This window comes from Podarcis muralis, chromosome 6 (genome assembly GCF_964188315.1).
Source record: "Podarcis muralis chromosome 6, rPodMur119.hap1.1, whole genome shotgun sequence".
Lineage (NCBI taxonomy): Eukaryota > Metazoa > Chordata > Lepidosauria > Squamata > Lacertidae > Podarcis > Podarcis muralis.
Window position 1 is genome coordinate 86,634,297 of NC_135660.1, and position 21,668 is coordinate 86,655,964.

The 21,668-nt window shown below is 47.2% G+C and overlaps 1 protein-coding gene across 1 annotated transcript in view; it reads right to left on the reverse strand.

The window, feature by feature from the left end:
• Positions 1 to 21,668, reverse strand: part of PSD (pleckstrin and Sec7 domain containing) — a 91,155-nt gene that overhangs the window by 59,541 nt on the left and 9,946 nt on the right. The window contains exons 4-6 of the mRNA XM_028728990.2: positions 16,689 to 17,135; positions 2,943 to 3,137; positions 2,284 to 2,364 (exon numbers count right to left, since the gene is read on the reverse strand). Coding sequence (XP_028584823.2) covers positions 2,284 to 2,364; positions 2,943 to 3,137; positions 16,689 to 17,135 — 723 coding nt within the window. The remainder of the gene's footprint in view (positions 1 to 2,283; positions 2,365 to 2,942; positions 3,138 to 16,688; positions 17,136 to 21,668) is intronic.

Consider the following 21,668-nt stretch of genomic DNA (forward strand, 5'->3'; position numbering starts at 1 on the left):
ACCAGTTGCAAAGAATAAAAGCACACGCAATTACAATACCATACCACCCAACATTCCTCAGGTGAAAATAGGGACCTTTCTCACCCCCCAACTGGCCCTCCTCCACCCCCCCCATTTTTGTATCTTCCCCCTCAGAGCACTTCCACCACCACGACACCAATGGGGCACAGCACACATGTCCTCCGCAGTCCTGAAAAAAACCCCTTAATCCTGATTTTATTTTATTCTTTGGCAGACTGACAAAAAGAAAAAGACACACCAATAAATAAATTTTAGAAAGGGGCAAAATTAGACACGGATGCACAAAGCATTTTTTTTTTTAAAAATCAAGACTCCTTGTACTCCACTCCCCCTTTCTTGTCGCTCAGGGTGCCCCTCCCTCTGCATGCCCCTCGAAACTGGTGTGTCGCTCAGGACTGGGCCTCGGCGGCTGTAGTCTCTCATCCTCCTTCACCCACCCTCCAGAAGCTGCCTCAAGCTGCCCAAGAGAGGAGGCTGGTAGTGGCGGCCATGGAGAGGCAACGGGACGCGCCATACAGCTGCCACTACTGTCATCGCCACACAGGACAAGCACTGGCTCACCCTCTTCCCCAAACTCGGCACTGGCAGGGGGAATAGGGACATTCCAGAATCAAATCAGAAGCTGGGACGGCTTTCGTAATTCTGGGACTGTCCCTGGAAAACGGGGGCAATTGGAGGTTATGCAATGCATGTTCAAACTACTCAATCTGAACATTAAAACTGACATCCGCGGTAAAAATGGACAGTAAGAGAAACCCACTAACACAGGCAATGGAGTGCTGCTGGCCTGCGGGCTTGTGTGGGTCGGCAAACTAAGGCCCGGGGGCCGCATCCGGCCCAATCGCCTTCTAAATCCGGCCCGCGATGGTCTAGGAATCAGCATGCTTTTACATGAGTGGAATGTGTGCTTTTATTTAAAATGCATCTCTGGGTTATTTGTGGGTCATAGGAATTTATTCATCCCCCCCCAATATAGTCCGGCCCCCCACAAGGTCTGAGGGACAGTGGACCAGCCCCCTGCTGAAAAAGTTTGCTGACTCCTGCTCTAGACTAGGGTTGCCACCTTTGTTCTGGCAAAATATAGGACAGGACAGAACAGGGTGGGGCGGGGCAGTTGGGAGGCGATTCCTCCCCCCCCCCAAATCCGGTGCTGAAGCAACTTCAAAGCAATCCAGTACAATCTATTGCAGCCTAACAGGACAGTGCTTCTGGAATCTGTCACACACACATTAATTTGTAAATCTGTGCTTTGCTAGCCGGAGCTTAAATACATGACTTTTCACATGCCCTTTCAAGAAAACACATGCATTTGAAGAGGATCCCTATTTTGGTGTGTGTGTGTGTGTGTGTGTGTGTGTGTGTGTGTGGGAGACCTGAAATACAGGACTAACTGTATCAATACAGGACATAGCATTTTACATTGAAATATGGGACAAGCATGTATTATACAGGACAGGTGGCAACCCTAGCCTAGACGCACTTCAAAAAAGAATAATTTGTACATGCCCTGCCTAAGTAAGGCCCCCTTCTTAATGGAGACCATCCACTACGCATTGTGGCCTACCAAGAGAAAGACCCCACCCCACCCTAAAACCCTGTTTTTGCAGTTCGAGGTAGGCTTTAAAAACGGGAGGCTTATCCAATGCTGGTGAGTTACCATGAACTTCTTTGAGGTTTCTACACAATCAAGAAGTGTATGAAATTTATGAAACTAAGAAAGAAATGGCTGGCTGCATAAAAGGGCAGATGAAAGTACGTGAGTGCTGCCGCATTCTTTAAAATGCAAATACAGTGGTGCCTCGCAAGACGAAAAGAATCCGTTCCGCGATTCTCTTCGTCTAGCGGTTTTTTCGTCTTGCGAAGCAACCCCATTAGCGGCTAAGAGGATTAGCGCTATTAGCGGTTTAGCGGCTATTAAAGGATTAGCGGCTAAGCTGCTAAAAGGCTATTAGTGGCTTAGCAGCTTAGAAAAAGGGGGGGGGGGAGTGGGGAAAAAATGGCGAGACTCGCAAGATGTTTTTGTCTTGCGAAGCAAGCCCATAGGGAAATTCGTCTTGCGAAGCGCATCGCAAATGGAAAACCCTTTCGTCTAGCGGGTTTTCCGTCTTGCGAGGCATTCGTCTTGCGGGGCACCACTGTAAAGGGTAATCCTGAAACCAGTCTCACTGCTGCTCCAGAAGGTTCCATTTCCCCTTGAAGTTCTACTAAACTCCCCGCAACACTCCTTACAGATTTCTGGAGATTTCACCCATAAACACTTACCTAAGGGCTTGATCCAGACTCATTCCAGTGAATTCAAAGAACTTGAGGTACTCGCCTGCTACCATCTTACTAAAATCGTTACTGGAAAGGAGAAAGGTGGCGGGTGGGAGATATAGATAAATATATTTTAAAACCTGTATATATTAACACAAGAGAGGGACAAAAACAGAGGAGATGAGACCTCGGGGAACATCAGGGACACCGCAGCAAGGGAACAGGAAGGCAGAATTCTTGAGGCAGAATACACACCACTAGATCCGCAAGAAGCATGCACAGGTCTTTGGCGAAGGACTTTGTCATGCGCCCCTTTATGTGCCTTAATCTCTCGGGAGAGCTTTTATTGTCCTGTGACCATCTGCGTTAGGAGCGGAGGCGCATGTGGCGAGTGCGAATGTTCCTGTCAGGCCTAGAGGAGACAGGCCATCCCTAGGGCATAACTATGTGGGCCACAGAGAAAACGCCGCCTTCCTAAGAGTGCCTGGTGATGAAGGCAAGCTAGCCAAAGCTTTGCTTGTCATTCTGGAGGGAAGGCTGCCTTCTGAGGGTGTCCTCCTCCACAAGACTTCCCTGTGCTTAGGGTGTTAGCAGGCTGCTGCATTCCCTCGGGGAATTAACAAAGCTCTGGGGGAAGAACCTTTTCTCCTAATACCCACACGTACTTCTTCCCCAGGTGGCGGGCCACGTCTGCCTTTTTGAAACCATCCAAGTTGTAGAGCCTCTTTGCCAGGCGTTTAGCGGCCTCCAGATCAGCCTTGTGCCCGTTGGAGAGGGTGTCTGTGCTGCCCAGGGCGAGTTGCTCTGTGCTGTCCATCTCGGAGTCAGAGTCAGAGACCAGCTGGCTGAGAGGATGTTCACTAAAATGAAACAAACACAAACACACAGAGAGAGAAGCTGTCACAGAAGCCTTTGTGCTCTTGCCCTTCCCCGAAGGTGCTTCTGAATCAATCTGTGCCTTCCAGATGTTTTGGACCACAACATCTGTCATCCCCAGCTAGTACAGTTTTGCACCTGGAGGGCACCAGGTTGACAAAGGCTACATAGAGAGGAGTTGGGGCATGTGCAAACTGGTTCAAAGTCCATATCAGGATATTGGCTTCATAATTTTTGACCTGGCAATATATCACGAATTGTGATGTGTGTGTGTGTGTGTGCTATGCAAAAATCACAATGCGGGGAAAACTGTGAAGCCAGCCAATGCCTCTATATAGCTCCATCCTTATTTCAGACATTGTGATATATCAGTATGTTGTGATGTTTGGCTGGTGATATATCGTGATGCTGAAACCCAGATATCACCCAGTCTTAGGCGTGTATGTGTGTGACGTATGCCGATTGGGACTGTGGAAAATTGTTATGTACTGAGTTGAATAGGATCCAAACTGCAGCAGTCTGATTGGTCCTAGAACAATGCAGCAGTATGATTGGTCGGCAGGAGCCACCCAATCCAGCTCCAGATAGAAGTGAATCCACAACCTGATTGGCCTACAGGAGAAGTCCAGAATTAGCCAACCACGTGCAGCCCATTGTGTAAATAATGTATATAAAGCAGATACTTTGAGGGGACTTCCATTCCTCCTCACCACTATGAGCTGAATAAAGAGCATGAAATCACTTTGCGACTCTGAGTATATTTCAAAAATACTGTTCTGGTTACTATTATTCCAAATAGTAAACCAGAGGCTAGAAGGAGCAGCGTGGGTGACAAAAGTATTTGGTATCCTGAAGGATCTTTCCCCTGCCACTCCCAGTTTTGTGTTCCAGGGCTAAAGACATCACCAAAATGATATCCGGAAGCCAGCAGGCAGCAATTTTGGAGGCCCCCCACCATTTAAACATGAAAAGAAGTGGCTCCAATTGGAAATGTTCCACCTGTTTGTATGAATGAACTGGTTCAAGGAGACAGGAAATGGAAAATCTCCACTGCGTCTGTGGAAGGTGTTGTCATTTTTTCTTTACAACAATCCTGTGAGGTAGGTTCGGTGGCGAAGTTGCAATTGGCTCAAGGTGAACGATGTCAATGTGAATATGACGCCTATGTGTGTGGCGAGATCAAATGCGAGAGAAGCTTCTTGACGTAGAAGAGGATGCTCCTATCTTCATTGAAGAAATGTTGGGAAGGGATGGAATGAATTGGCTCCGCTTGGGTCTGGGTCTGGCTTCCAGCTACAGTTTGGGCTCCTTTCCTTCTGCCTTACCTGTCACAATGGTCACCAGCCCGCCCCCTCCATTCCCACCTGGCTCCACTATCTCTGGCAGTTCTTTCGTAGGCAGGAAGATGAAGAGAACTATGTAGCCTTTATGGATGTCAAGGCGGCATTTGATAAACTAAATGGAAAACTTGTTGTGGGAAAAGTTATCCAGAACCAATCTGACTACTCTTACCCTAGTTTTAAAATGTATATTCTGCCACTACTCTAGTTGTGTTCAAGAGCAACATCCCCCTATAGAACAATGTGAACCAAGGATACACAATATCTCCTTTTCAGATTACCTTCTTTATCAATTGCATGATTTATGATTGTCAATCCCGAAGACGCTAATCTAATTCTAATCTAAACTCCATCCAAAGCTCATTTTTGGAACTGCGGTTTTGGGGATGTAATGTTCTTTCTGTGCCAATAAAAAGAGTATTAAATGCTATCTTAAGCACCTGTGGGTGTTTAATTATTGGATTAAAATTACAAAGATGACAACTGAGAGCCTCCCTAAAGTGTGTGTGTGGGGGGGGAGCGCCTCATTCTGGTCCACCCACATGAACCCAGAAATTCATTCAGATGAGCCAGTGGCTTGAACTCCCTTTATGATCCACAGAGCCTGGACTTTAACTTGTTTATGTAGCAGGATGTCTGTCTGTTAGGAGCAGAAGAAATAGCACTGTGGTACAGAAGCAGTTTTAAGTTTTAACACAAACTGGAGAACTGCTTGGTAGATCTTCTACACTTTTTTATATTTTCAGCTAGGCATAGATGATATAGATATAGATGGGACGCGGGTGGCGCTGTGGGTAAAAGCCTCAGCGCCTAGGGTTTGCCGATCGAAAGGTCGGCGGTTCGAATCCCCGCGGCGGGGTGCGCTCCCGCTGCTCGGTCCCAGCGCCTGCCAACCTAGCAGTTCGAAAGCACCCCCGGGTGCAAGTAGATAAATAGGGACCGCTTACTGGCGGGAAGGTAAACGGCATTCCGTGTGCTGCACTGGCTCGCCAGATGCAGCTTTGTCACGCTGGCCACGTGACCCGGAAGTGTCTCCGGACAGCGCTGGCCCCCGGCCTCTTGAGTGAGATGGGCGCACAACCCCAGAGTCTGTCAGGACTGGCCCGTACGGGCAGGGGTACCTTTACCTTTATATTTTCAGCTAGGCACAGATATAGATATAGATATAGATATAGATATAGATATAGATATAGATATAGATATAGATATAGATATAGATATAGATATAGATACCCCCCCCCCAGATTTCGAAAGAATATGCAAACTGGCCAAGCCAGTAGAAATCAGAATGGCTTTTGACAAATGATAGTAAAGACACCTCTTGCTGATTATGGGCTGGCAAAACCCATTAATGAAAATGTGTTGATTGCAAGACCAACACTTCTACACTAATTCATTCTGTTTCAGCCAGTATGATGTTCAGTTGACTCTTCTTCTTATGCTGGTTTGGCCGTTCCATCTTAATTTGCAGTTTGTTTCTATATAGTCTATGGTGAATACAGCATTTTCATTCTAAATGTTGTAAGAGAAATTGCACAGCATCTCCCTAAGCTTCCTTTCTCTGCAGCTCTGCAGCTTGCTCTGACTGGTAGCGCTGAGTTTATTATAGATCCGGAAGCGGTTGGCTCTGCGTGTCAAAATATTTCCTCCCAGCCCTCAGGCCACCGTCTGGGGAAGAGAGATCTATAGCTATCCCTGGTTTCGACAAAAGCCAAGCCGCAGACACTGCTTCTGAATCACAGGACAGGAAAGCACTGGCTTTGCCCCTTGTTGTGGAGGAAAGTAATTATTGGTAGCTTGCTTAGCACAAGGAGAATTACCACTTTATTAGATTTCAAGCATGAGATTAGTGGGATGGGAAGGGGCCTCTGCACGTGCGCAGGCTGCAGTAAACGTCGCTCTGATCACTGGCAGAGGAGAGATTGTGACTTGAGGGCAGGATCCGAGACCAGGGAGAAGAATCAGTGGAAGAAGATTGGAAGAAATTTAAAGACTATCTACAGAGATATTGTAAAATTAATGAATGTTAAAATGATGTTGGATTGAAATTAAGTGGTTTCTAGTGGTAATGGTATAAAAGAATATGAAAAAATGGTTTTTTTATAAGTAAAAATTTAAGGGTATAATAATTTAAGTTCAAAGATTTGGGTAGAATAAAGAGGGAAAGAAACTGCTGAGCTAATAAATTGAATTAGAATACAAAAGAGGGAGGTATGAGGAGGTCCGAGAAACAAGTAAATGAAAAATAATGTGATGAAAAGATTGATTGTTTTTAACTATTTTTATTTTGTACTTTTTCCTTTTCCTTTTTCTATTTTGTAATGTAAAAATCTTAATAAAATTTTTTGTAAAAAAAAAAAAAGATTGTGACTTGAGGGCAGGAGACAAGTGAGGCTGTGGAGGGTCCTCAGAACCTCTGGAACCAACAAGACCACTCTCCTAGGCAGTATCAACCCAGATAGAATCACCGAATTGTAGCTGGAAGAGACCACGAGGATCATCTAGTCCAGCCCCCTGCAGTGCGGGAATCCTTCACCCAACATGGGGCTTGAACCCACAAACGTGAGATCTCATGCTGTACCGACTGAGCTAGGATATCAGAAGTGTGTGCAGTGGGGTGTTAGGGGAAGGGTGGTGGGGGACACTTTCTGGGGTAGTTTGTCCACCTTTGGTCCCCACCCTGCACTCCGCTCTCACCTGTGGCTCCTAGAAGCTGTCAACATGCAACAGCGGCCACACCCTGGGAAATGCCTCTGACTGGCTGGTTAACCAGGTGAGGGTCTCAGACCCTTGGTGAGTTATGGACTTCCCCTGCATGCGAAGATAGACTCTGGTGGATTGAGTGGATGAGACAAAGAGCAGGTCAAGAAGGTGGCTTCTGCATGTGCTAGAGAGGGAAATGAGGGGGCAGATGGGGCTCGTCCACCTGGGAAATTAGCCCATTGTGGAGAAGGAAAACTCTGATCCTAAACCTCTGCTGCCTTGTGGGATATCTTTGGGAGAAGAAAAGGCTACACAAATCTGGAGTGGAGTCCCTAAGGTGGTTGGATGGTGCCTTGGGAAGGAGGCACGAAGCTCTGGAAGAGTTCCACCTCTTTCCCAAAGTTGGGAAAGCTTTAACTAAGCTTTGGGAAGGAGGTGGGAGAACTCAAGGACCACGCCAGACCCTGTGTGTTGGACCATTGTGATCAGTGCCCTCCCCCTTCCCTTATTGGACTTGCCAACAGGAATATTGGTGTGGAGAGATGCAAGTTTCAGGAGGAGCAAAGGGAAAGGCTGCTTCTGCTACTTCCATCTTGCACAGCTCTCCAGGATCCCCCTCTCCACCTCCATCCCCTCCATATCTTTCTCCCACTCCTCTTCCAGTTGCTCTCATTCCGCTGCCATCTCCCAACGGTCCTGCATAGGATTCTGCTGCCAGACCCTCCTTGTTGCTAGGCACCCCCTCCATCCTTCTCCTCGTTGCCATGGCGCCCACTGTTAAGGTAGGCAACAAGCAGGAGAGAGCAGTGAGCAGCAGCAGAGAGCCAATTCTGGTAACTAACCCATCTTTATTAATTAACTGGCGCTGGGCCTGCCAATAGGACGGATTGCGATTACTCTCTCCCGCAGATGTCCAAGGGAGCCGCTGAGGGGGTCACAAGAAAAAACACAGGGGCTGAATGAGAGGCAAAGTTGCGGCAGGAGCCAAAAGTTCCCCTGACCCCACATCTTGGCTCATCCAGAGCAGGGGCAGGATTTGCTTCCCCACTGAGAACCTTCCCCGACGCAGCTAAATTTCCTTTCCCCTCGTAAGTCATGAGGGAACCGCTGGGGGGTGCGTGTGTGTGGGGGAACAGAACGGGTTGTCTCAGGGTCACAGCGGAGGCGAAGGCAAAACCTGCCTCCCACCTCAGCAGCGATTTACTTCCTGTTGCTGACGGCTGCTGTTCACTTCTGCGGCAGAAAATAAAGCAAGTTGCGGGCAGAACTTCAGAGAAGCGGTGGTGTGCGGGGGAACCATAAATGAAAAGGCTAGCCACAGGGCAGATAGGGCTTCATCTGCACTATGCATTTCATAGAGTCATAGAATTATAGAGTTGGAAGGAAGGACAAGGGTCATCTAGTCCAGGGGTCGGCAACCTTGTTCAGCCGTGGGCCGGTCCACCGTCCCTCAGACCATGTGGTGGGCCGGATTATATTTTGGAAAAACATATGAACGAATTCCTATGCCCCACAAATACAGTGGTGCCTCGCAAGACGAAAATAATCCGTTCCGCGAGTCTCTTCGTCTAGCGGTTTTTTCGTCTTGCGAAGCAACCCTATTAGCGGCTTAGCGGATTAGCGCTATTAGCGGTTTAGCGGCTTAGCGGCTATTAAAGGCTTAGCGGCTAAAAGGCTATTAGCGGCTTAGTGGCTTAGAAAAAGCGGGGGGGGGGGAGCGAAAAAAATCGCAAGACTCGCAAGACGTTTTCGTCTTGCGAAGCAAGCCCATAGGGGAAATCGTCTTGCGAAGCAACTCAAAAACGGAAAACCCTTTCGTCTAGCGGGTTTTTCGTCTTGCGAGGCATTCGTCTTGCGGGGCACCACTGTAACCCAGAGATGCATTTTAAATAAAAGGACACACGCTGATTCCCGGACCGTCTGCGGGCCGGGTGGAGAAGGCGATTGGGCTGCATCCAGCCCACAGGCCTTATGTTGCCTACCCCTGATCTAGTCCAACCAAACACTGGACTTGAACCCACGACCTTGTGATTAAGAGTCTTATGCTCTACCAACTGAGGTATCACTATACAAAAAATGCTCTTGAGCTTTTTTTCTACAGTCAACCAGTATACAGTGATACCTTGGTACTCAAATGGCTTGGCCCGAACAAATCGGCTCCCGAACGGCACAAACCCAGAAGCAAGTGATCCGGTTTGCGAACGTTTTTCGGAAGCTGAATGTCCAACACGGCTTCCGCTTGAGTGCAGGAAGCTCCTGCAGCCAATTGGAAGCTGCGCCTTGATTTTCAAACGGTTTCAGGAGTCGAACGGACTCCCGGAATGGATTAAGTTTGAGAACCAAGGTACCACTGTATCAATTATTTTTTGGGGGGGAGGGGGAGAAGCAGTATGATATCTCTTTGAACAGGATTCGTCCAAAGAATTCTGGGATTTTTTTCTTTGTTAACGGTGCTGAGAAGTTTTTTTTAAGGAGGCCCCTATTCCCCTCAAAGAGGTACAAGTCCCAGAGTGGTTTAATGATCAACCCTTCTTCACAGGGAACTCTGGAATCTGTAGTTCTATGGGCGAATAGCAGGTCCCCAAAGAACTCTCAACACCCTTAACAAATTATAGTTCCCAGGATTCTTGCAGAGAGAGCAGCCAGGACTGCTGAAAGTGGTATGATACTGCTTTAAATGAACAGGTGGATCTCATCTTATGTGGAGGTTACATGATATCCTCCAACATTTTCCCAATGAAAATGTCCTAAGGAAAAGCGGGACATTCAGAAACCAGGATGGCTTCTGTAAAGCTGTAACTATCCCTGGCTCTCTCAGGTACAGCAAAATCGCATAAGCCCACCAAAACATTTTTAAAAGCCCAGCAAATCCCTCCAACATCCTCTGCAACTCTCTCTGGCCTCCTCTGATCTTTCTCCAGTCGCTTCCAAAACTCTCTGCAACCTCCTCTGCTCTCTCCCCACACTCCACCGACTCCCCAACCACACCCAAACACTTTCCTAATGGTACCCCGCTGCCCGCCAGGGAAGACGGGTGAGTGAAGGATCTGCTGGTCCTAAGGATCCTACCGCCTGAGGTGGTTGCCTCACCATGCCTCACGGGTGGGCCGGGCTGGAACACCCATCAGTTTTAAGTTATGTTGCCTGCCGTAGCAGAGGCCAGAAAGTGTAGGTTCTCTGAGTACAGATCAAGCCAGGTATGTAAATACACACTAGAAAGAACACAGTTAAGTCAATACATCCATGAGATGGGCTTAAGCATGATCACTATACATCTCCAGTAATACACAGTCCATTTGAAAACTAGAAACCCCACACCCATAGATGTGAATGGGTGTTTCCATGCCTTGCGTCCTTTTGAACACTTTTGCTTTCAAAACTTATATCAAACCTGCAACCTTGCAACCTTGCAACCATGCAACCTTGGTGTTATCAGCGTCATGTTCTAGCCAACCGAGCTATGAAGTAGAGCCATGAAGCACCCACACTTTACTGGCTCTAGAGACATTGTGCTCGACACAACAGAGGATAACAGACTTGGAAGGGAGTCGTAAGTCGGTCAGTTAAGCCTTCTTCTTAAAAGCAGGATTATCATTCCACCAGCAACACCTGTGCCTTTCTAACCATCCAGCGTCTACAGAGCAAATACCCCAAGGAGGAAATAGCTCCAAGCAGGTGGCTGATTATAATTTTTGTGGGCACAAACCAGCTACGGATTAATCCCAGAATCTGTACTCTTGAAAAAAGAGAGTACATTTGAGCACCTATAGAGCTTATTTCCCTTACCACAGAATAATCACAACCATCCAAACAGGAATAAAAGGGAAGGCCCTGGATCTCAGCTTCCAGAGAAACTTGACTCTCGCAACTTTTCATTATGATCTATAAATACCAAATCCAACATAGCACCATGAAAAAGCAATTTTGCACGTAGGAGGGCAGATATATGGGGTGGGGGAGAAAAGAGAGAGAAGCTGGGAAAAGAGGGTTGAAAATGTACATTTCTCGTTGAGTCAGTAAACCTGTTTTTAGGCTGAACGACTTCAGACAAGGCTCACATGACTGAATGCCCTTAAAGGTAAAGGTAAAGGTACCCTTGCCCGTACGGGCCAGTCTTGACAGACTCTAGGGTTGTGCGCCCATCTCACTCTATAGGCCGGGGGCCAGCGCTGTCCGCAGACACTTCCGGGTCATGTGGCCAGCGTGACGAAGCTACTCTGGCGAGCCAGAGCCGCACACGGGAACACCGTTTACCTTCCCGCTAGTAAGCGGTCCCTATTTATCTACTTGCACCCGGGGGTGCTTTCGAACTGCTAGGTTGGCAGGCGCTGGGACCGAACGACGGGAGCTCACCCCGTCGCGGGGATTCGAACCGCCGACCATGTGATTGGCAAGTCCTAGGCGCTGAGGTTTTACCCACAGCGCCACCCGCATCCCTGCACCACCCGCGTCCCTAGCGCCACCCGTGTCCCTAGCGCCACCCGCGTCCCTATGCCCTTACATACAATAAAATGCCCTATGCCCTTACATACAATAAAATATTCCACGGACTGCAACAAAATGTCGAAGTATCTCTCTGCGCTTAAGAGGAGTGCTCCTCTCCAGGGTTCCAGCCATCCTGGGATAAAAGCCTTTAGCTCCTCTTCAGGCTTCTTAGAGAAGAGTGAGCTTGTGGAAGGCAGAAAGGGATCCTTTTCCCCTCTTCTCTTTTGGGGTCCCAGGCTGGTGGACACAATCCCATTCTGCCCACTCCATGCATTCAATGAAAGTGCTTCTTCTCAGGTGAGAACTGGGCATCTGAGTACCGTATTTTTCGCTCTATAAGACGCACCAGACCACAAGACGCACCTAGTCTTTGGAGGAGGAAAACAAGAAAAAAAATATTCTGAATCTCAGAAGCCAGAACAGCAAGAGGGATGGCTACGCAGTGAAAGCAGCAATCCCTCTTGCTGTTCTGGCTTCTGGGATAGCTGCGCAGCCTGCATTCACTCCATAAGACGCACACACATTTCCCCTTACTTTTTAGGAGGGAAAAAGTAAGTCTTATAGAGCAAAAAATACGGTACTTTCACATGCCCACATAACATCCAAACTTTATTTCAAGCCCGATTGTTTAAAGGGACATTTAGTCTGACTGATTTCTAAATAACATTTTAAATAGGAAAAAAATAAATGGGGGAAAAGATGACTCTTCAGTTTTAAAAGAACTATTGTGGTTTTTTATCTGTGCAGACATCTGCCGCTCTTTGAAAAAGCACGGCTGAACGAATCTCCCTTTGCGGAGACTGTGCAACCGCAGGGAAGCAGACTTCCTCCAAAGGAATTCCCTGCTTGCTTCCTCACACCTTGGAAAAGGGAGAAGCACGTCTGCATGTTAGAAAACAGACTAGAATCCATAAATGCAGGGAAGAGGACGCTGTAAGATCTCTTGGCCGGCAGAGGTAAGATTCCCATAACACTGTGAGCATGATCAATGCGCTGCTTGAAAAACAAGTGATACATCACCCTCAGGAGAGAACGGCAGGCTGAAGAAACGAGATCCAGTGCCAAGCTGCTAGCCTGCAAATGTTCTGGGCGATGGCTTGAGCTCCCTCCAGCTCCAGTCAGCATGATCATAGAATTGCAGAGTCAGAAGGGACCCCTAAGGTCATCCAGTCCAACCCCTGCAATGCAGGAATCTCAGCTAAAGCATCCATGACAGATGGCCACCCAACCTCTGCTTCAAAACCTCCGAGGAAGGAGAGCTCACAACCTCCCGAGGGAGACCGTTCACTGTCAAACAGCTCTTACTGTCAGAAAGTTCTTCCTGGTGTTTATTCGGACTCTCCTTTCTTGTATCTTGAAGCCACTGGTTCGAGTCCTGCCCTCCAGAGCAGGAGAAAACAAGCTTGTTTCCCCTTCCATGTGACAGCCTTGAGGTATTTGAAGAGGGCTCTTATCTTTCCTCTCAGTCTGGTCCCTTCCAGCTGAAACATCTGGCAGGCTGGCCTCTGTTCCGGGTTGACACCTTCCTTTCACAAAAAATCTGGCACTTAGAGCTAAGGGTCTCTGAACATGTACAGAGGCCTTTTCCTTTGTGAAGAGAATGTCGCTCCACATGTCCTGAAAGAGCAAAGGCTCAGGCTCTGCTCAGGCACGCAGTCACACAAAACGTACCTGACAGAGGTTCTAGCCCAGTGTTTCCCAAACTTGTGTCTCTAGCTGTTTTTGGACTACAGTTTCCATCACCCCTGACCACTAGTCCTGCTAGCTAGGGATGATGGGAAATTAAAAGATGCCTGCTTCTTGGGAGAAAAGCAATGACAAACCTAGACAGCATCTTAAAAAGCAGAGACATCACCTTGCCAACAAAGGTCCGTATAGTTAAAGCTATGGTTTTCCCAGTAGTGATGTATGGAAGTGAGAGCTGGACCATAAAGAAGGCTGATCGCCAAAGAATTGATGCTTTTGAATTCTGGTGCTGGAGGAGACTCTTGAGAGTCCCATGGACTGCAAGAAGATCAAACCTATCCATTCTTAAGGAAATCAGCCCTGAGTGCTCACTGGAAGGACACATCGTGAAGCTGAGGCTCCAATACTTTGGCCACCTCATGAGAAGAGAAGACTCCCTGGAAAAGACCCTGATGTTGGGAAAGATGGAGGGCACAAGGAGAAGGGGACGACAGAGGACGAGATGGTTGGACAGTGTTCTCGAAGCTACAAACATGAGTCTGACCAAACTGTGGGAGGCAGTGGAAGACAGGAGTGCCTGGCGTGCTCTGGCCCAGGGGGTCACGAAGAGTCGGACATGACTAAACGACTAAACAACAAAGTCCAAAAACAGCTGGAGACCCAAGTTTGGGAAACACTGCTCTAACCACATCTATGATCTTGTCATTATGGGATGGAGCGCTATGTGGTAGCTGGGAATATCGCCAGCATTCATATTCTGTGGCTTGGAAATATGTGTATCCATGGCTCAGAATGCTCACCTCAAATAAAAGGTAAGCACTGCAGCCCCTAAAGTTCTTCTCTGGCTCAGATTTAAATTTAAGCCAGAGAAAGAAAACGTCCTCCCTTTGGTCCATTTGCTTTCCTTGCTGCTTTTGGGCAATTCAGTTCTTTTCTCCAAACTGCACAGACATCTCCCTTGAAGAATATTCTGCAGTCTGCATGAGAGAAGGAACTCATCCTAAAGCTGCAGCTGCAGTTAGCTAAACCCTGATCTTCATCATCTCTCTCTCTCTTTGCCCCAAAGCAAGGAAATTCAGTACAGTAAGTGGCAGATGCCACCTACTGGGGAAAAGAAATAATTGCATGGGAAATGGGGGAAATGGGTGGAGGACCGACAATCAACTTCTTGGCTGGCATCTCAAAGACAGTTGCAATTTATAGATTTTCACATTCCCAAGATGATACACCTCGCTCCTCATCTGCACATCAGACCAATCTTGCCCTGAATGTTCACACACACAAATTATGTGAGATCACAATTCTTTGCACAAGGAAATTCGAATCCGCATTATATTCCAATGTGGACAAGTACTGCTGAAAAAGAATTTTTTTTGCAACAGGAAACCAGCTCAATTTGTTAGCACCTAAGAGCATCTCTGAACAAAAGATTTATATTCAAATCATACTGCTGTGCCAGTGTGGTGTAGTGGTTAAGAGCGGTAGTCTCGTAATCTGGGGAACCGGGTTCGCGTCTCCGCTCCTCCATGTGCAGCTGCTGGGTGACCTTGGGCCAGTCACACTTCTTTGAAGTCTCTCAGCCCCACTCACCTCACAGAGTGTTTGTTGTGGAGGAGGAAGGGAAAGGAGAATGTTAGCCGCTTTGAGACTCCTTAAAATGAGTGAAAGGCGGGATATCAAATCCAAACTCCTCTTCTTCTTCTTCATTAGGGGGCACAGAAAACTGTCACATTCATGAGTCTTGCAAACCATATGTCTTGTGAGAGCAGTATGCTCTGATAGGAGAGCATTGGCCCCAAATCACAGAGAGGCAGAAGCTCTGAGCCTTTTCAATGAACATTGCTGGGAAAGCCTGGCACTGCCCCACCAGCCTTAGTCTAGGCTGAATCGACAGAAGTATAGTGTCCCGATCCTGTAAACGTCCCGCTCTATTCTGCCTTGGTCAGACCGCACCTGGAGTCCTGTGTCCAGTTCTGGGCACCACAATTTAATTAGGATATTGACAAGCTGGAACATGTGCAGAGGAGACAACCAAGATGGCAAAGGGTCTGGAAAACAAGCCTTATGAGGAACGGCTGAGGGAGGTGGGATGTTTATCCTGAAAAAGAGGACTCTAAGATCTAAAGGGCTGCCACATGGATGAGGGAACAAGCTTGTTTTCTCCTGCTCTGGAGGGTAGCAACCAGACCAACGGCTTCAACTTACAAGAAAGGAGATTCCAACTAAACATCAGGGAAATCTTTCTGACAGTAAGAGCTGTTAGAATGATCTCCCTCGGAAGGTGGTGGACTTTCCTTCCTTGGAGGTTTTTAAGCAGATGTTGGATGGCCATCTGTCATGGATGCTTTAGCCGAGATTCCTGCATTGTAGGGGGTTGGACTAGATGACCCTAGGGGTCCCTTCAAATTCTACGATTCTATGATTCTAGAATTAGTTGGCTCTGCCTGTGATTGTCTCTGGCTCCGCCTATCCTTGCCTGCAGCTCTAACTACTATTTGTCTCCCTCTCTTCTGCCCTACCAAGTCCCAATGGGCATCAGCCATCACTGCCTGCCGCCACCACTGGCTTTGCAATTCTGCACAAGCCACACACCTTAGGACAGGCACAGGCAAACACGGCCCTCCAGATGTTTTGAGACTACAATTCCCATCATCCCTGACCACTGGTCCTGTTAGCTAGGGATGGTGGGAGTTGTAGTCCCAAAACATCTGGAGGGCGTAGTTTGCCTATACCTGCCTTCGGATCATTGCGAAACTCAGGCCCCTCTCACTGTCCACAGAGCGGGAATTTATAATCATCACCCTTGTCGTCGTCATCATCTAGGCACACAGTAAGAGATTTCGAAAAGTAAAACGCATAGGAAGAACTTGGCAGGTGAACAATGCGGACAAGATCCTTTCAAAAGCATATAATAAAGAGCATCAAGGAAACATCAGCTCAGGTGAACAATTGAGCCAAGCTTGCATGGGGGGAAACCCTCACTGTGAAACAGCGGACGACTGTGTTTTTCATAGGGCTTTAAAAACCTGTCAAAACAGCAGCTTTCACAAGGCTTTGAAAATGCACCACAGAACTCTGGCAAAGAGCCATACGCCCCATTGTAAGACAGCATCCGTCAGGTGCCTAAAGATCATTTTCTAAAGGTCTGAGAGGAAGGGTCGTGGTGGCCACACACACATCCCTTCATCATCCTTGCCAGCTTGTGAGATGGGAGAGTTGTTGCAGAGTCCACAGGTAAAATAAAAGGTCAGCTGGGATCCTGAAGCACCCGACGATGTTATCTCATATACCCCCTGGATAGAATTAGCTTCATTCACTCACCTTATGATGGAGGCCAGGGGAATTCCTAGGCTGTCGTCGGAGTGACAGGGACTCTGCAGGCTGCCTTCCCCGCCTTGTCTCGGCTCCTCCTCTCGCTCGGTCCAGGGGGCATCCGTGGCGGAGCTTGTCCCGGAGTCTGGCTCCAGGTGGGCCAGGGGGGCGAAGTTCTGCTCAATGAGCTTGGCACTGTCTCGAATTTGCTCTTGTACTTCGGGGGTGAGAGTTGGGAGGTCGAAGGTGAAGTACGTTCCGCTGTGCGTTTGGGCCGGGGAGGACAGGATGTCAATGGAGTCGAGGCTGGTGTAAGAGGTCCCTTTGGCTCGGTGAGACTCCATGATGCTCTCAAAATGCCTGCTGAACGAATCCATGCCGTCCCTGGAGAGGCTGTGTCCGAGGAGAAAGGGCACAGGGGATTTGAGCAGCCCTTGGGCTTCTCTGTTGATGATCCTGCAGATTGGGGATGAGGTGGTGAGAGAGAGGGAGGCACAAGTTACAGAGAAACAGACACAGCAGTCAGCAGCATGGGCATAGCGGGGGGGGGGGGGGAGGCAGGAGGGAAGCTGCCCCTCCTGAATCAAGTAAATAAATAAAAAACCTTAACTAAAAGTAGAAATAATCAGAATATTCTAGTGATTCTTCTTGCGGAAAGTAATGACCCGGCTAAGGTAGACAATGACAGGGGAGCATCTCAACGGGCTGTGCTTACTGAAAAACTGCACTGGGGGAAAAAAAGGAGTACCGGTAATTTGAAAAGGAAATACTGAAAAGATTTTCAGCAAATCCAAGAAAACTTGTTTAGATTTTTTAAAAAGATGAAAAAGGTGTGTTCTTTGTAATTTTGCAAAATATACCTGTTAAATACATGAAAGGGACTCCCCGGTGTTAATTTTTTATTTGACTTCCTAGTTTTCAAGTGACTGGATATTTTGACAGATTTTTCTGAGCGCTTGGGGTCAGAAAAGAAAGTAATTTAAAGCAACTGTTGTTGAGACATTTCATTCCAAATCTGCTAGACAGAGCAAGACATGGGATGATGGCAGGTGGGTGTCCTGCCCACCCCCAACAAATCCTGGCCATGGGTCAGGAGCTAACCAGAGTCAGCCTCTCTTCTGCCAAGCTAAGGCATAGGGAAGATCTATGGATTCTGGCTCTCCTGTTGGGAAGAGAAGTTTTTGAGGTCTAGCCCAATGGACTGGTGTGTATCTGCACTGAGCTTCTTCTGCAAGTTTTGCTGGGACTAAATCCCTTTTTGCTTAGTTTATGCAACTGATAGCCCACACTGGCCCAAGGGCTTTTGACAAGTAAAGACAATGTTCTTTGCAGTGGCGCTACCTCTAATTCTGTCTTTCTAAGAAAGAGAGGGAGTCTATCCAGTTCCATTCTTCTCCTCTGGCAGAGAAAGTGATCTCTGCAGTGGCTCCTGGCTGCTGTGGCCCCACCTTTCCTTTTAGCTAAGAGGAGTGGAAAGGATAGTGCTGCATACACTCCAACATTTTGCCAATGAAAATAAGAATGTCCTAAATAATAATAAAGGGACGCGGGTGGTGCTGTGGGTTAAACCACAGAGCCTAGGACTTGCCGATCAGAAGGTCGGCGGTTTCAAATCCCCGCAACGGGGTGAGCTCCCGTTGCTCAGTCCCTGCTCCTGCCAACCTAGCAGTTTGAAAGCACATCAAAGTGCAAGTAGATAAATAGGTACCACTCTGGCGGGAAGGTAAACGGCATTTCCGTGCGCTGCTCTGGTTCACCAGAAGCGGCTTAGTCATGCTGGCCACATGACCCAGAAGCTGTACGCCGGCTCCCTCGGCCAATAAAGCGAGATGAGCGCCGCAACCCCAGAGTCAGTCACGACTGGACCTAATGGTCAGGGGTCCCTTTACCTTTTAAATTATTATGATTATGATTATGATTATGATTATTATTTTACTATTTATACCCCACCCATCTGACTGGATTGCTCTAGTCACTCTGGGCAGCTTCCAACACATATAAAAACACAACAAAACATTAAACATTAAAAAACTTCCCTATACAGGGCTGCCTTCAGATGGCTCAGGGGTCGGATAATGCCATACTCTCTGATGAAAACAGGGACATCCTAAGGAAAAGCGGGACACTCCAGGATCAAATCAGAAACTGGGATGGCTTCTGTAAATCCAGGACTGTCCCTGGAAAACAGGGACACTTGGAGAGTCTGGAGTTGTGCATCTTCACCCAGATTTGCCTTGATATATGATTTGACTCCAAGCCAAGTGCACACGACATGTGTCTACCATTTCAGTATTCTGGGGCTGTATTCTTTTGGCCTGCATAGCTGGTCATCCTTCTCCCATATCTCTGAGAGGCATTTTACTCTCATAAACTCCAACTCCCACTGTCCCTTGGTTACCCCTTTTTCTCCTGACACCACACTGCTCTTTCGGAATTCAGAATCTTTATTTACATCAGCCACTAGCCCTGGCAATAAAATAAAATAAAATGTACTGAAGATATAGGTAAAAACTTAACTATAGAAAGTACATTTTGGGGGTTTACATCAATAATCAAATAATAGATCATATTCTAATTGCCCCCACTAAAAACCTTGCGATTTTTGCTGTCTCCTGATCACCTTGATCTACTAAAAGAAAGGACACAGTAGCAATGGTTTAGCGACCTGGCATGGAGAATAATAGAGGGGCAATAACCTCCCTCCTCAAATTTTTATAAAGAGTGCAAGCCAGAAGCACATGAGCCACGGACTCAATAATGCCATCTCCACAGGGACATAGCAGCTTTTCTGGTGGAATTTTTTGAGATCAACCCTCAAGTAGAGGCAAAGGCAGTATATTCTATCTTGTGAAAGTGAAAGTGTGTCTGTATTTTGGAATCGTAAAATTTTGCAAATAGGGTGCCGAAGTGTCAAAATGACTAGTTGGAAAATAATCATACCACAGACAAAATTTCCTTACTGTGGCCAGATTATTCTGTCGCTTGATATCCAATTAAATTGCTGCCTAATTAAATTATTTGCTTTCCTGAAGCCCAATGTTAATAACTGTTGTGGTGATAAACCAGGAAAGTAAAGATTTTGGTTGACAATTTTAGTCCAAGCGCTCTCATGACAACCTTGCAATACTAAGGGTAGTAGACCAGTGGGGTTTAAATTTAGGCAAAGCCAATGATTCAATGTCCTACACCAAATCTGTAATTCATCAGAGGGGAGGTCAGGACACTGCTATTTACTAAAACGTTCTCCCTCTTGGAAAATGGTGCAGGGTAATCCATGGGCATTGAACAGGTTTCCCCTTCAAAACAGATGGAAAGAGTGGTTCTTAACCCTTCCTCCACTTTTATTCTGCAGTTGCTTCTTTTGATTTTGCAAGCAAGTTGGAAATAGGGGATATTATTCTGGTCATCGCTAGACTTCTCTCTGACCTCCTTTTTTTACACCCCAGTCTTTCTACCTCTATGCACAATTCTGCCATCAAAACCATTCATATCTCTCCATTGTTCAAACCATTCAACTTGCTCTTCCTCAAACCCTTTCAATGACTTCTCTTCCCCTTCCGCCAGGACACAAAACTCCCTGTGCGCTTTGACAGCTCAGCTGCCGACAGAGGGAGTCACTATACAGGGATACCGTTGCCTAGACAGGGATCTTGCTGTGCTGAGACAAGGCTTTAAAATCCTGTCGGAATCTGAAGTCTGCTGAGACTACTGAGATCAGCACACTTTAGCATGTATGGAGCATTTTCATGGAGAGCTGAGATTTTCAGGGTCAAAAGGAAGGAGCCACATCTGACATAGCCAGAGAAAAGGAATTTCAGCTGCTTTTTCTACTCATAATCAGTAGAGTGCAGAGTCTGCAGCAAGGAACAGGGTTTCCATGGGGAATAATAATAATAATAATAATAATAATTTATTATTTATACCCCACCCATCTGGCTGGGTTTCCTCAGCCACTCTGGGCGGCTTCCAACAGAATATTAAAATACAATAGTCTACTAAACATTAAAAACTTCCCTAAAAACGAAATACGCAAAAGGTGAATTTATCCCCCACTCTGCCAAGACATGCTTGTGGGTATACTGAGAGTCAGGGCCGGCTTAAGACATTTTGGCACCTGAGGGAGACCACAAAATGGCGTCCGCCCTCCCTGTGAGGGAAGAAGCGGCAAGTGAAGGTCTACATCAGCAACAAGTGAGGAATAAAGATCTACATTGAGATCTGCTGCCCCTGTGGATGTCGCCATCTGAGGTGGTCGCCTCACCTTGTCTCAGGAGCTGGCCTATCCTGCTGACAATCTTAATAAATATTCCCCCCCATGGGCTCAGGACAGGTTAAGAACTCTTTTTTTTGCGGGGATGGAGGGCATACCCAATAATACAAATATATGTGTATATTTGATCACGAGTGATTTACCTCACCTTCAGCTGCTGAATGCCAATCCAAATAGGAAAGTCTTTCAACATTCCCAGAAGGAATTTAATGGACCTCTAGAGAACAAGAATTCCTTAGTTTCCAAAACCCTACACACACCCCTGTTTGTGTGTAATTAGATGGTTAGTGCAGGATTCAATAAAGTTGTTGTGCTTGCATAAGCCAGAGCAAGGATTCCTGCTAGTGCAATGGGGCTTCATTCCCCCGCAAAAAATCTCCCTGTGTACCTCTGTACCCTCCTCAAATCTGCTTGGAGAACCTCCAGAACAGCACACAGGGAGGAGGAAGGCGATACCGCCCTGAGACCTTTTTGGGTATAAAGGGTAAAGGGGACCCCTGACCATTAGGTCCAGTCGTGGCCAACTCTGGGGTTGCGGCGCTCATCTCGCTTTATTGGTCAAGGGAGCCGGTGTACAGCTTCTGGGTCATGTGGCCAGCATGACTAAGCCACTTTTGGTGAACCAGAGCAGCGCACCGAAACACCATTTACCTTCCTGCCAGAGCGGTACCTATTTATCTACTTGCACTTTGACGTGCTTTCGAACTGCTAGGTTGGCA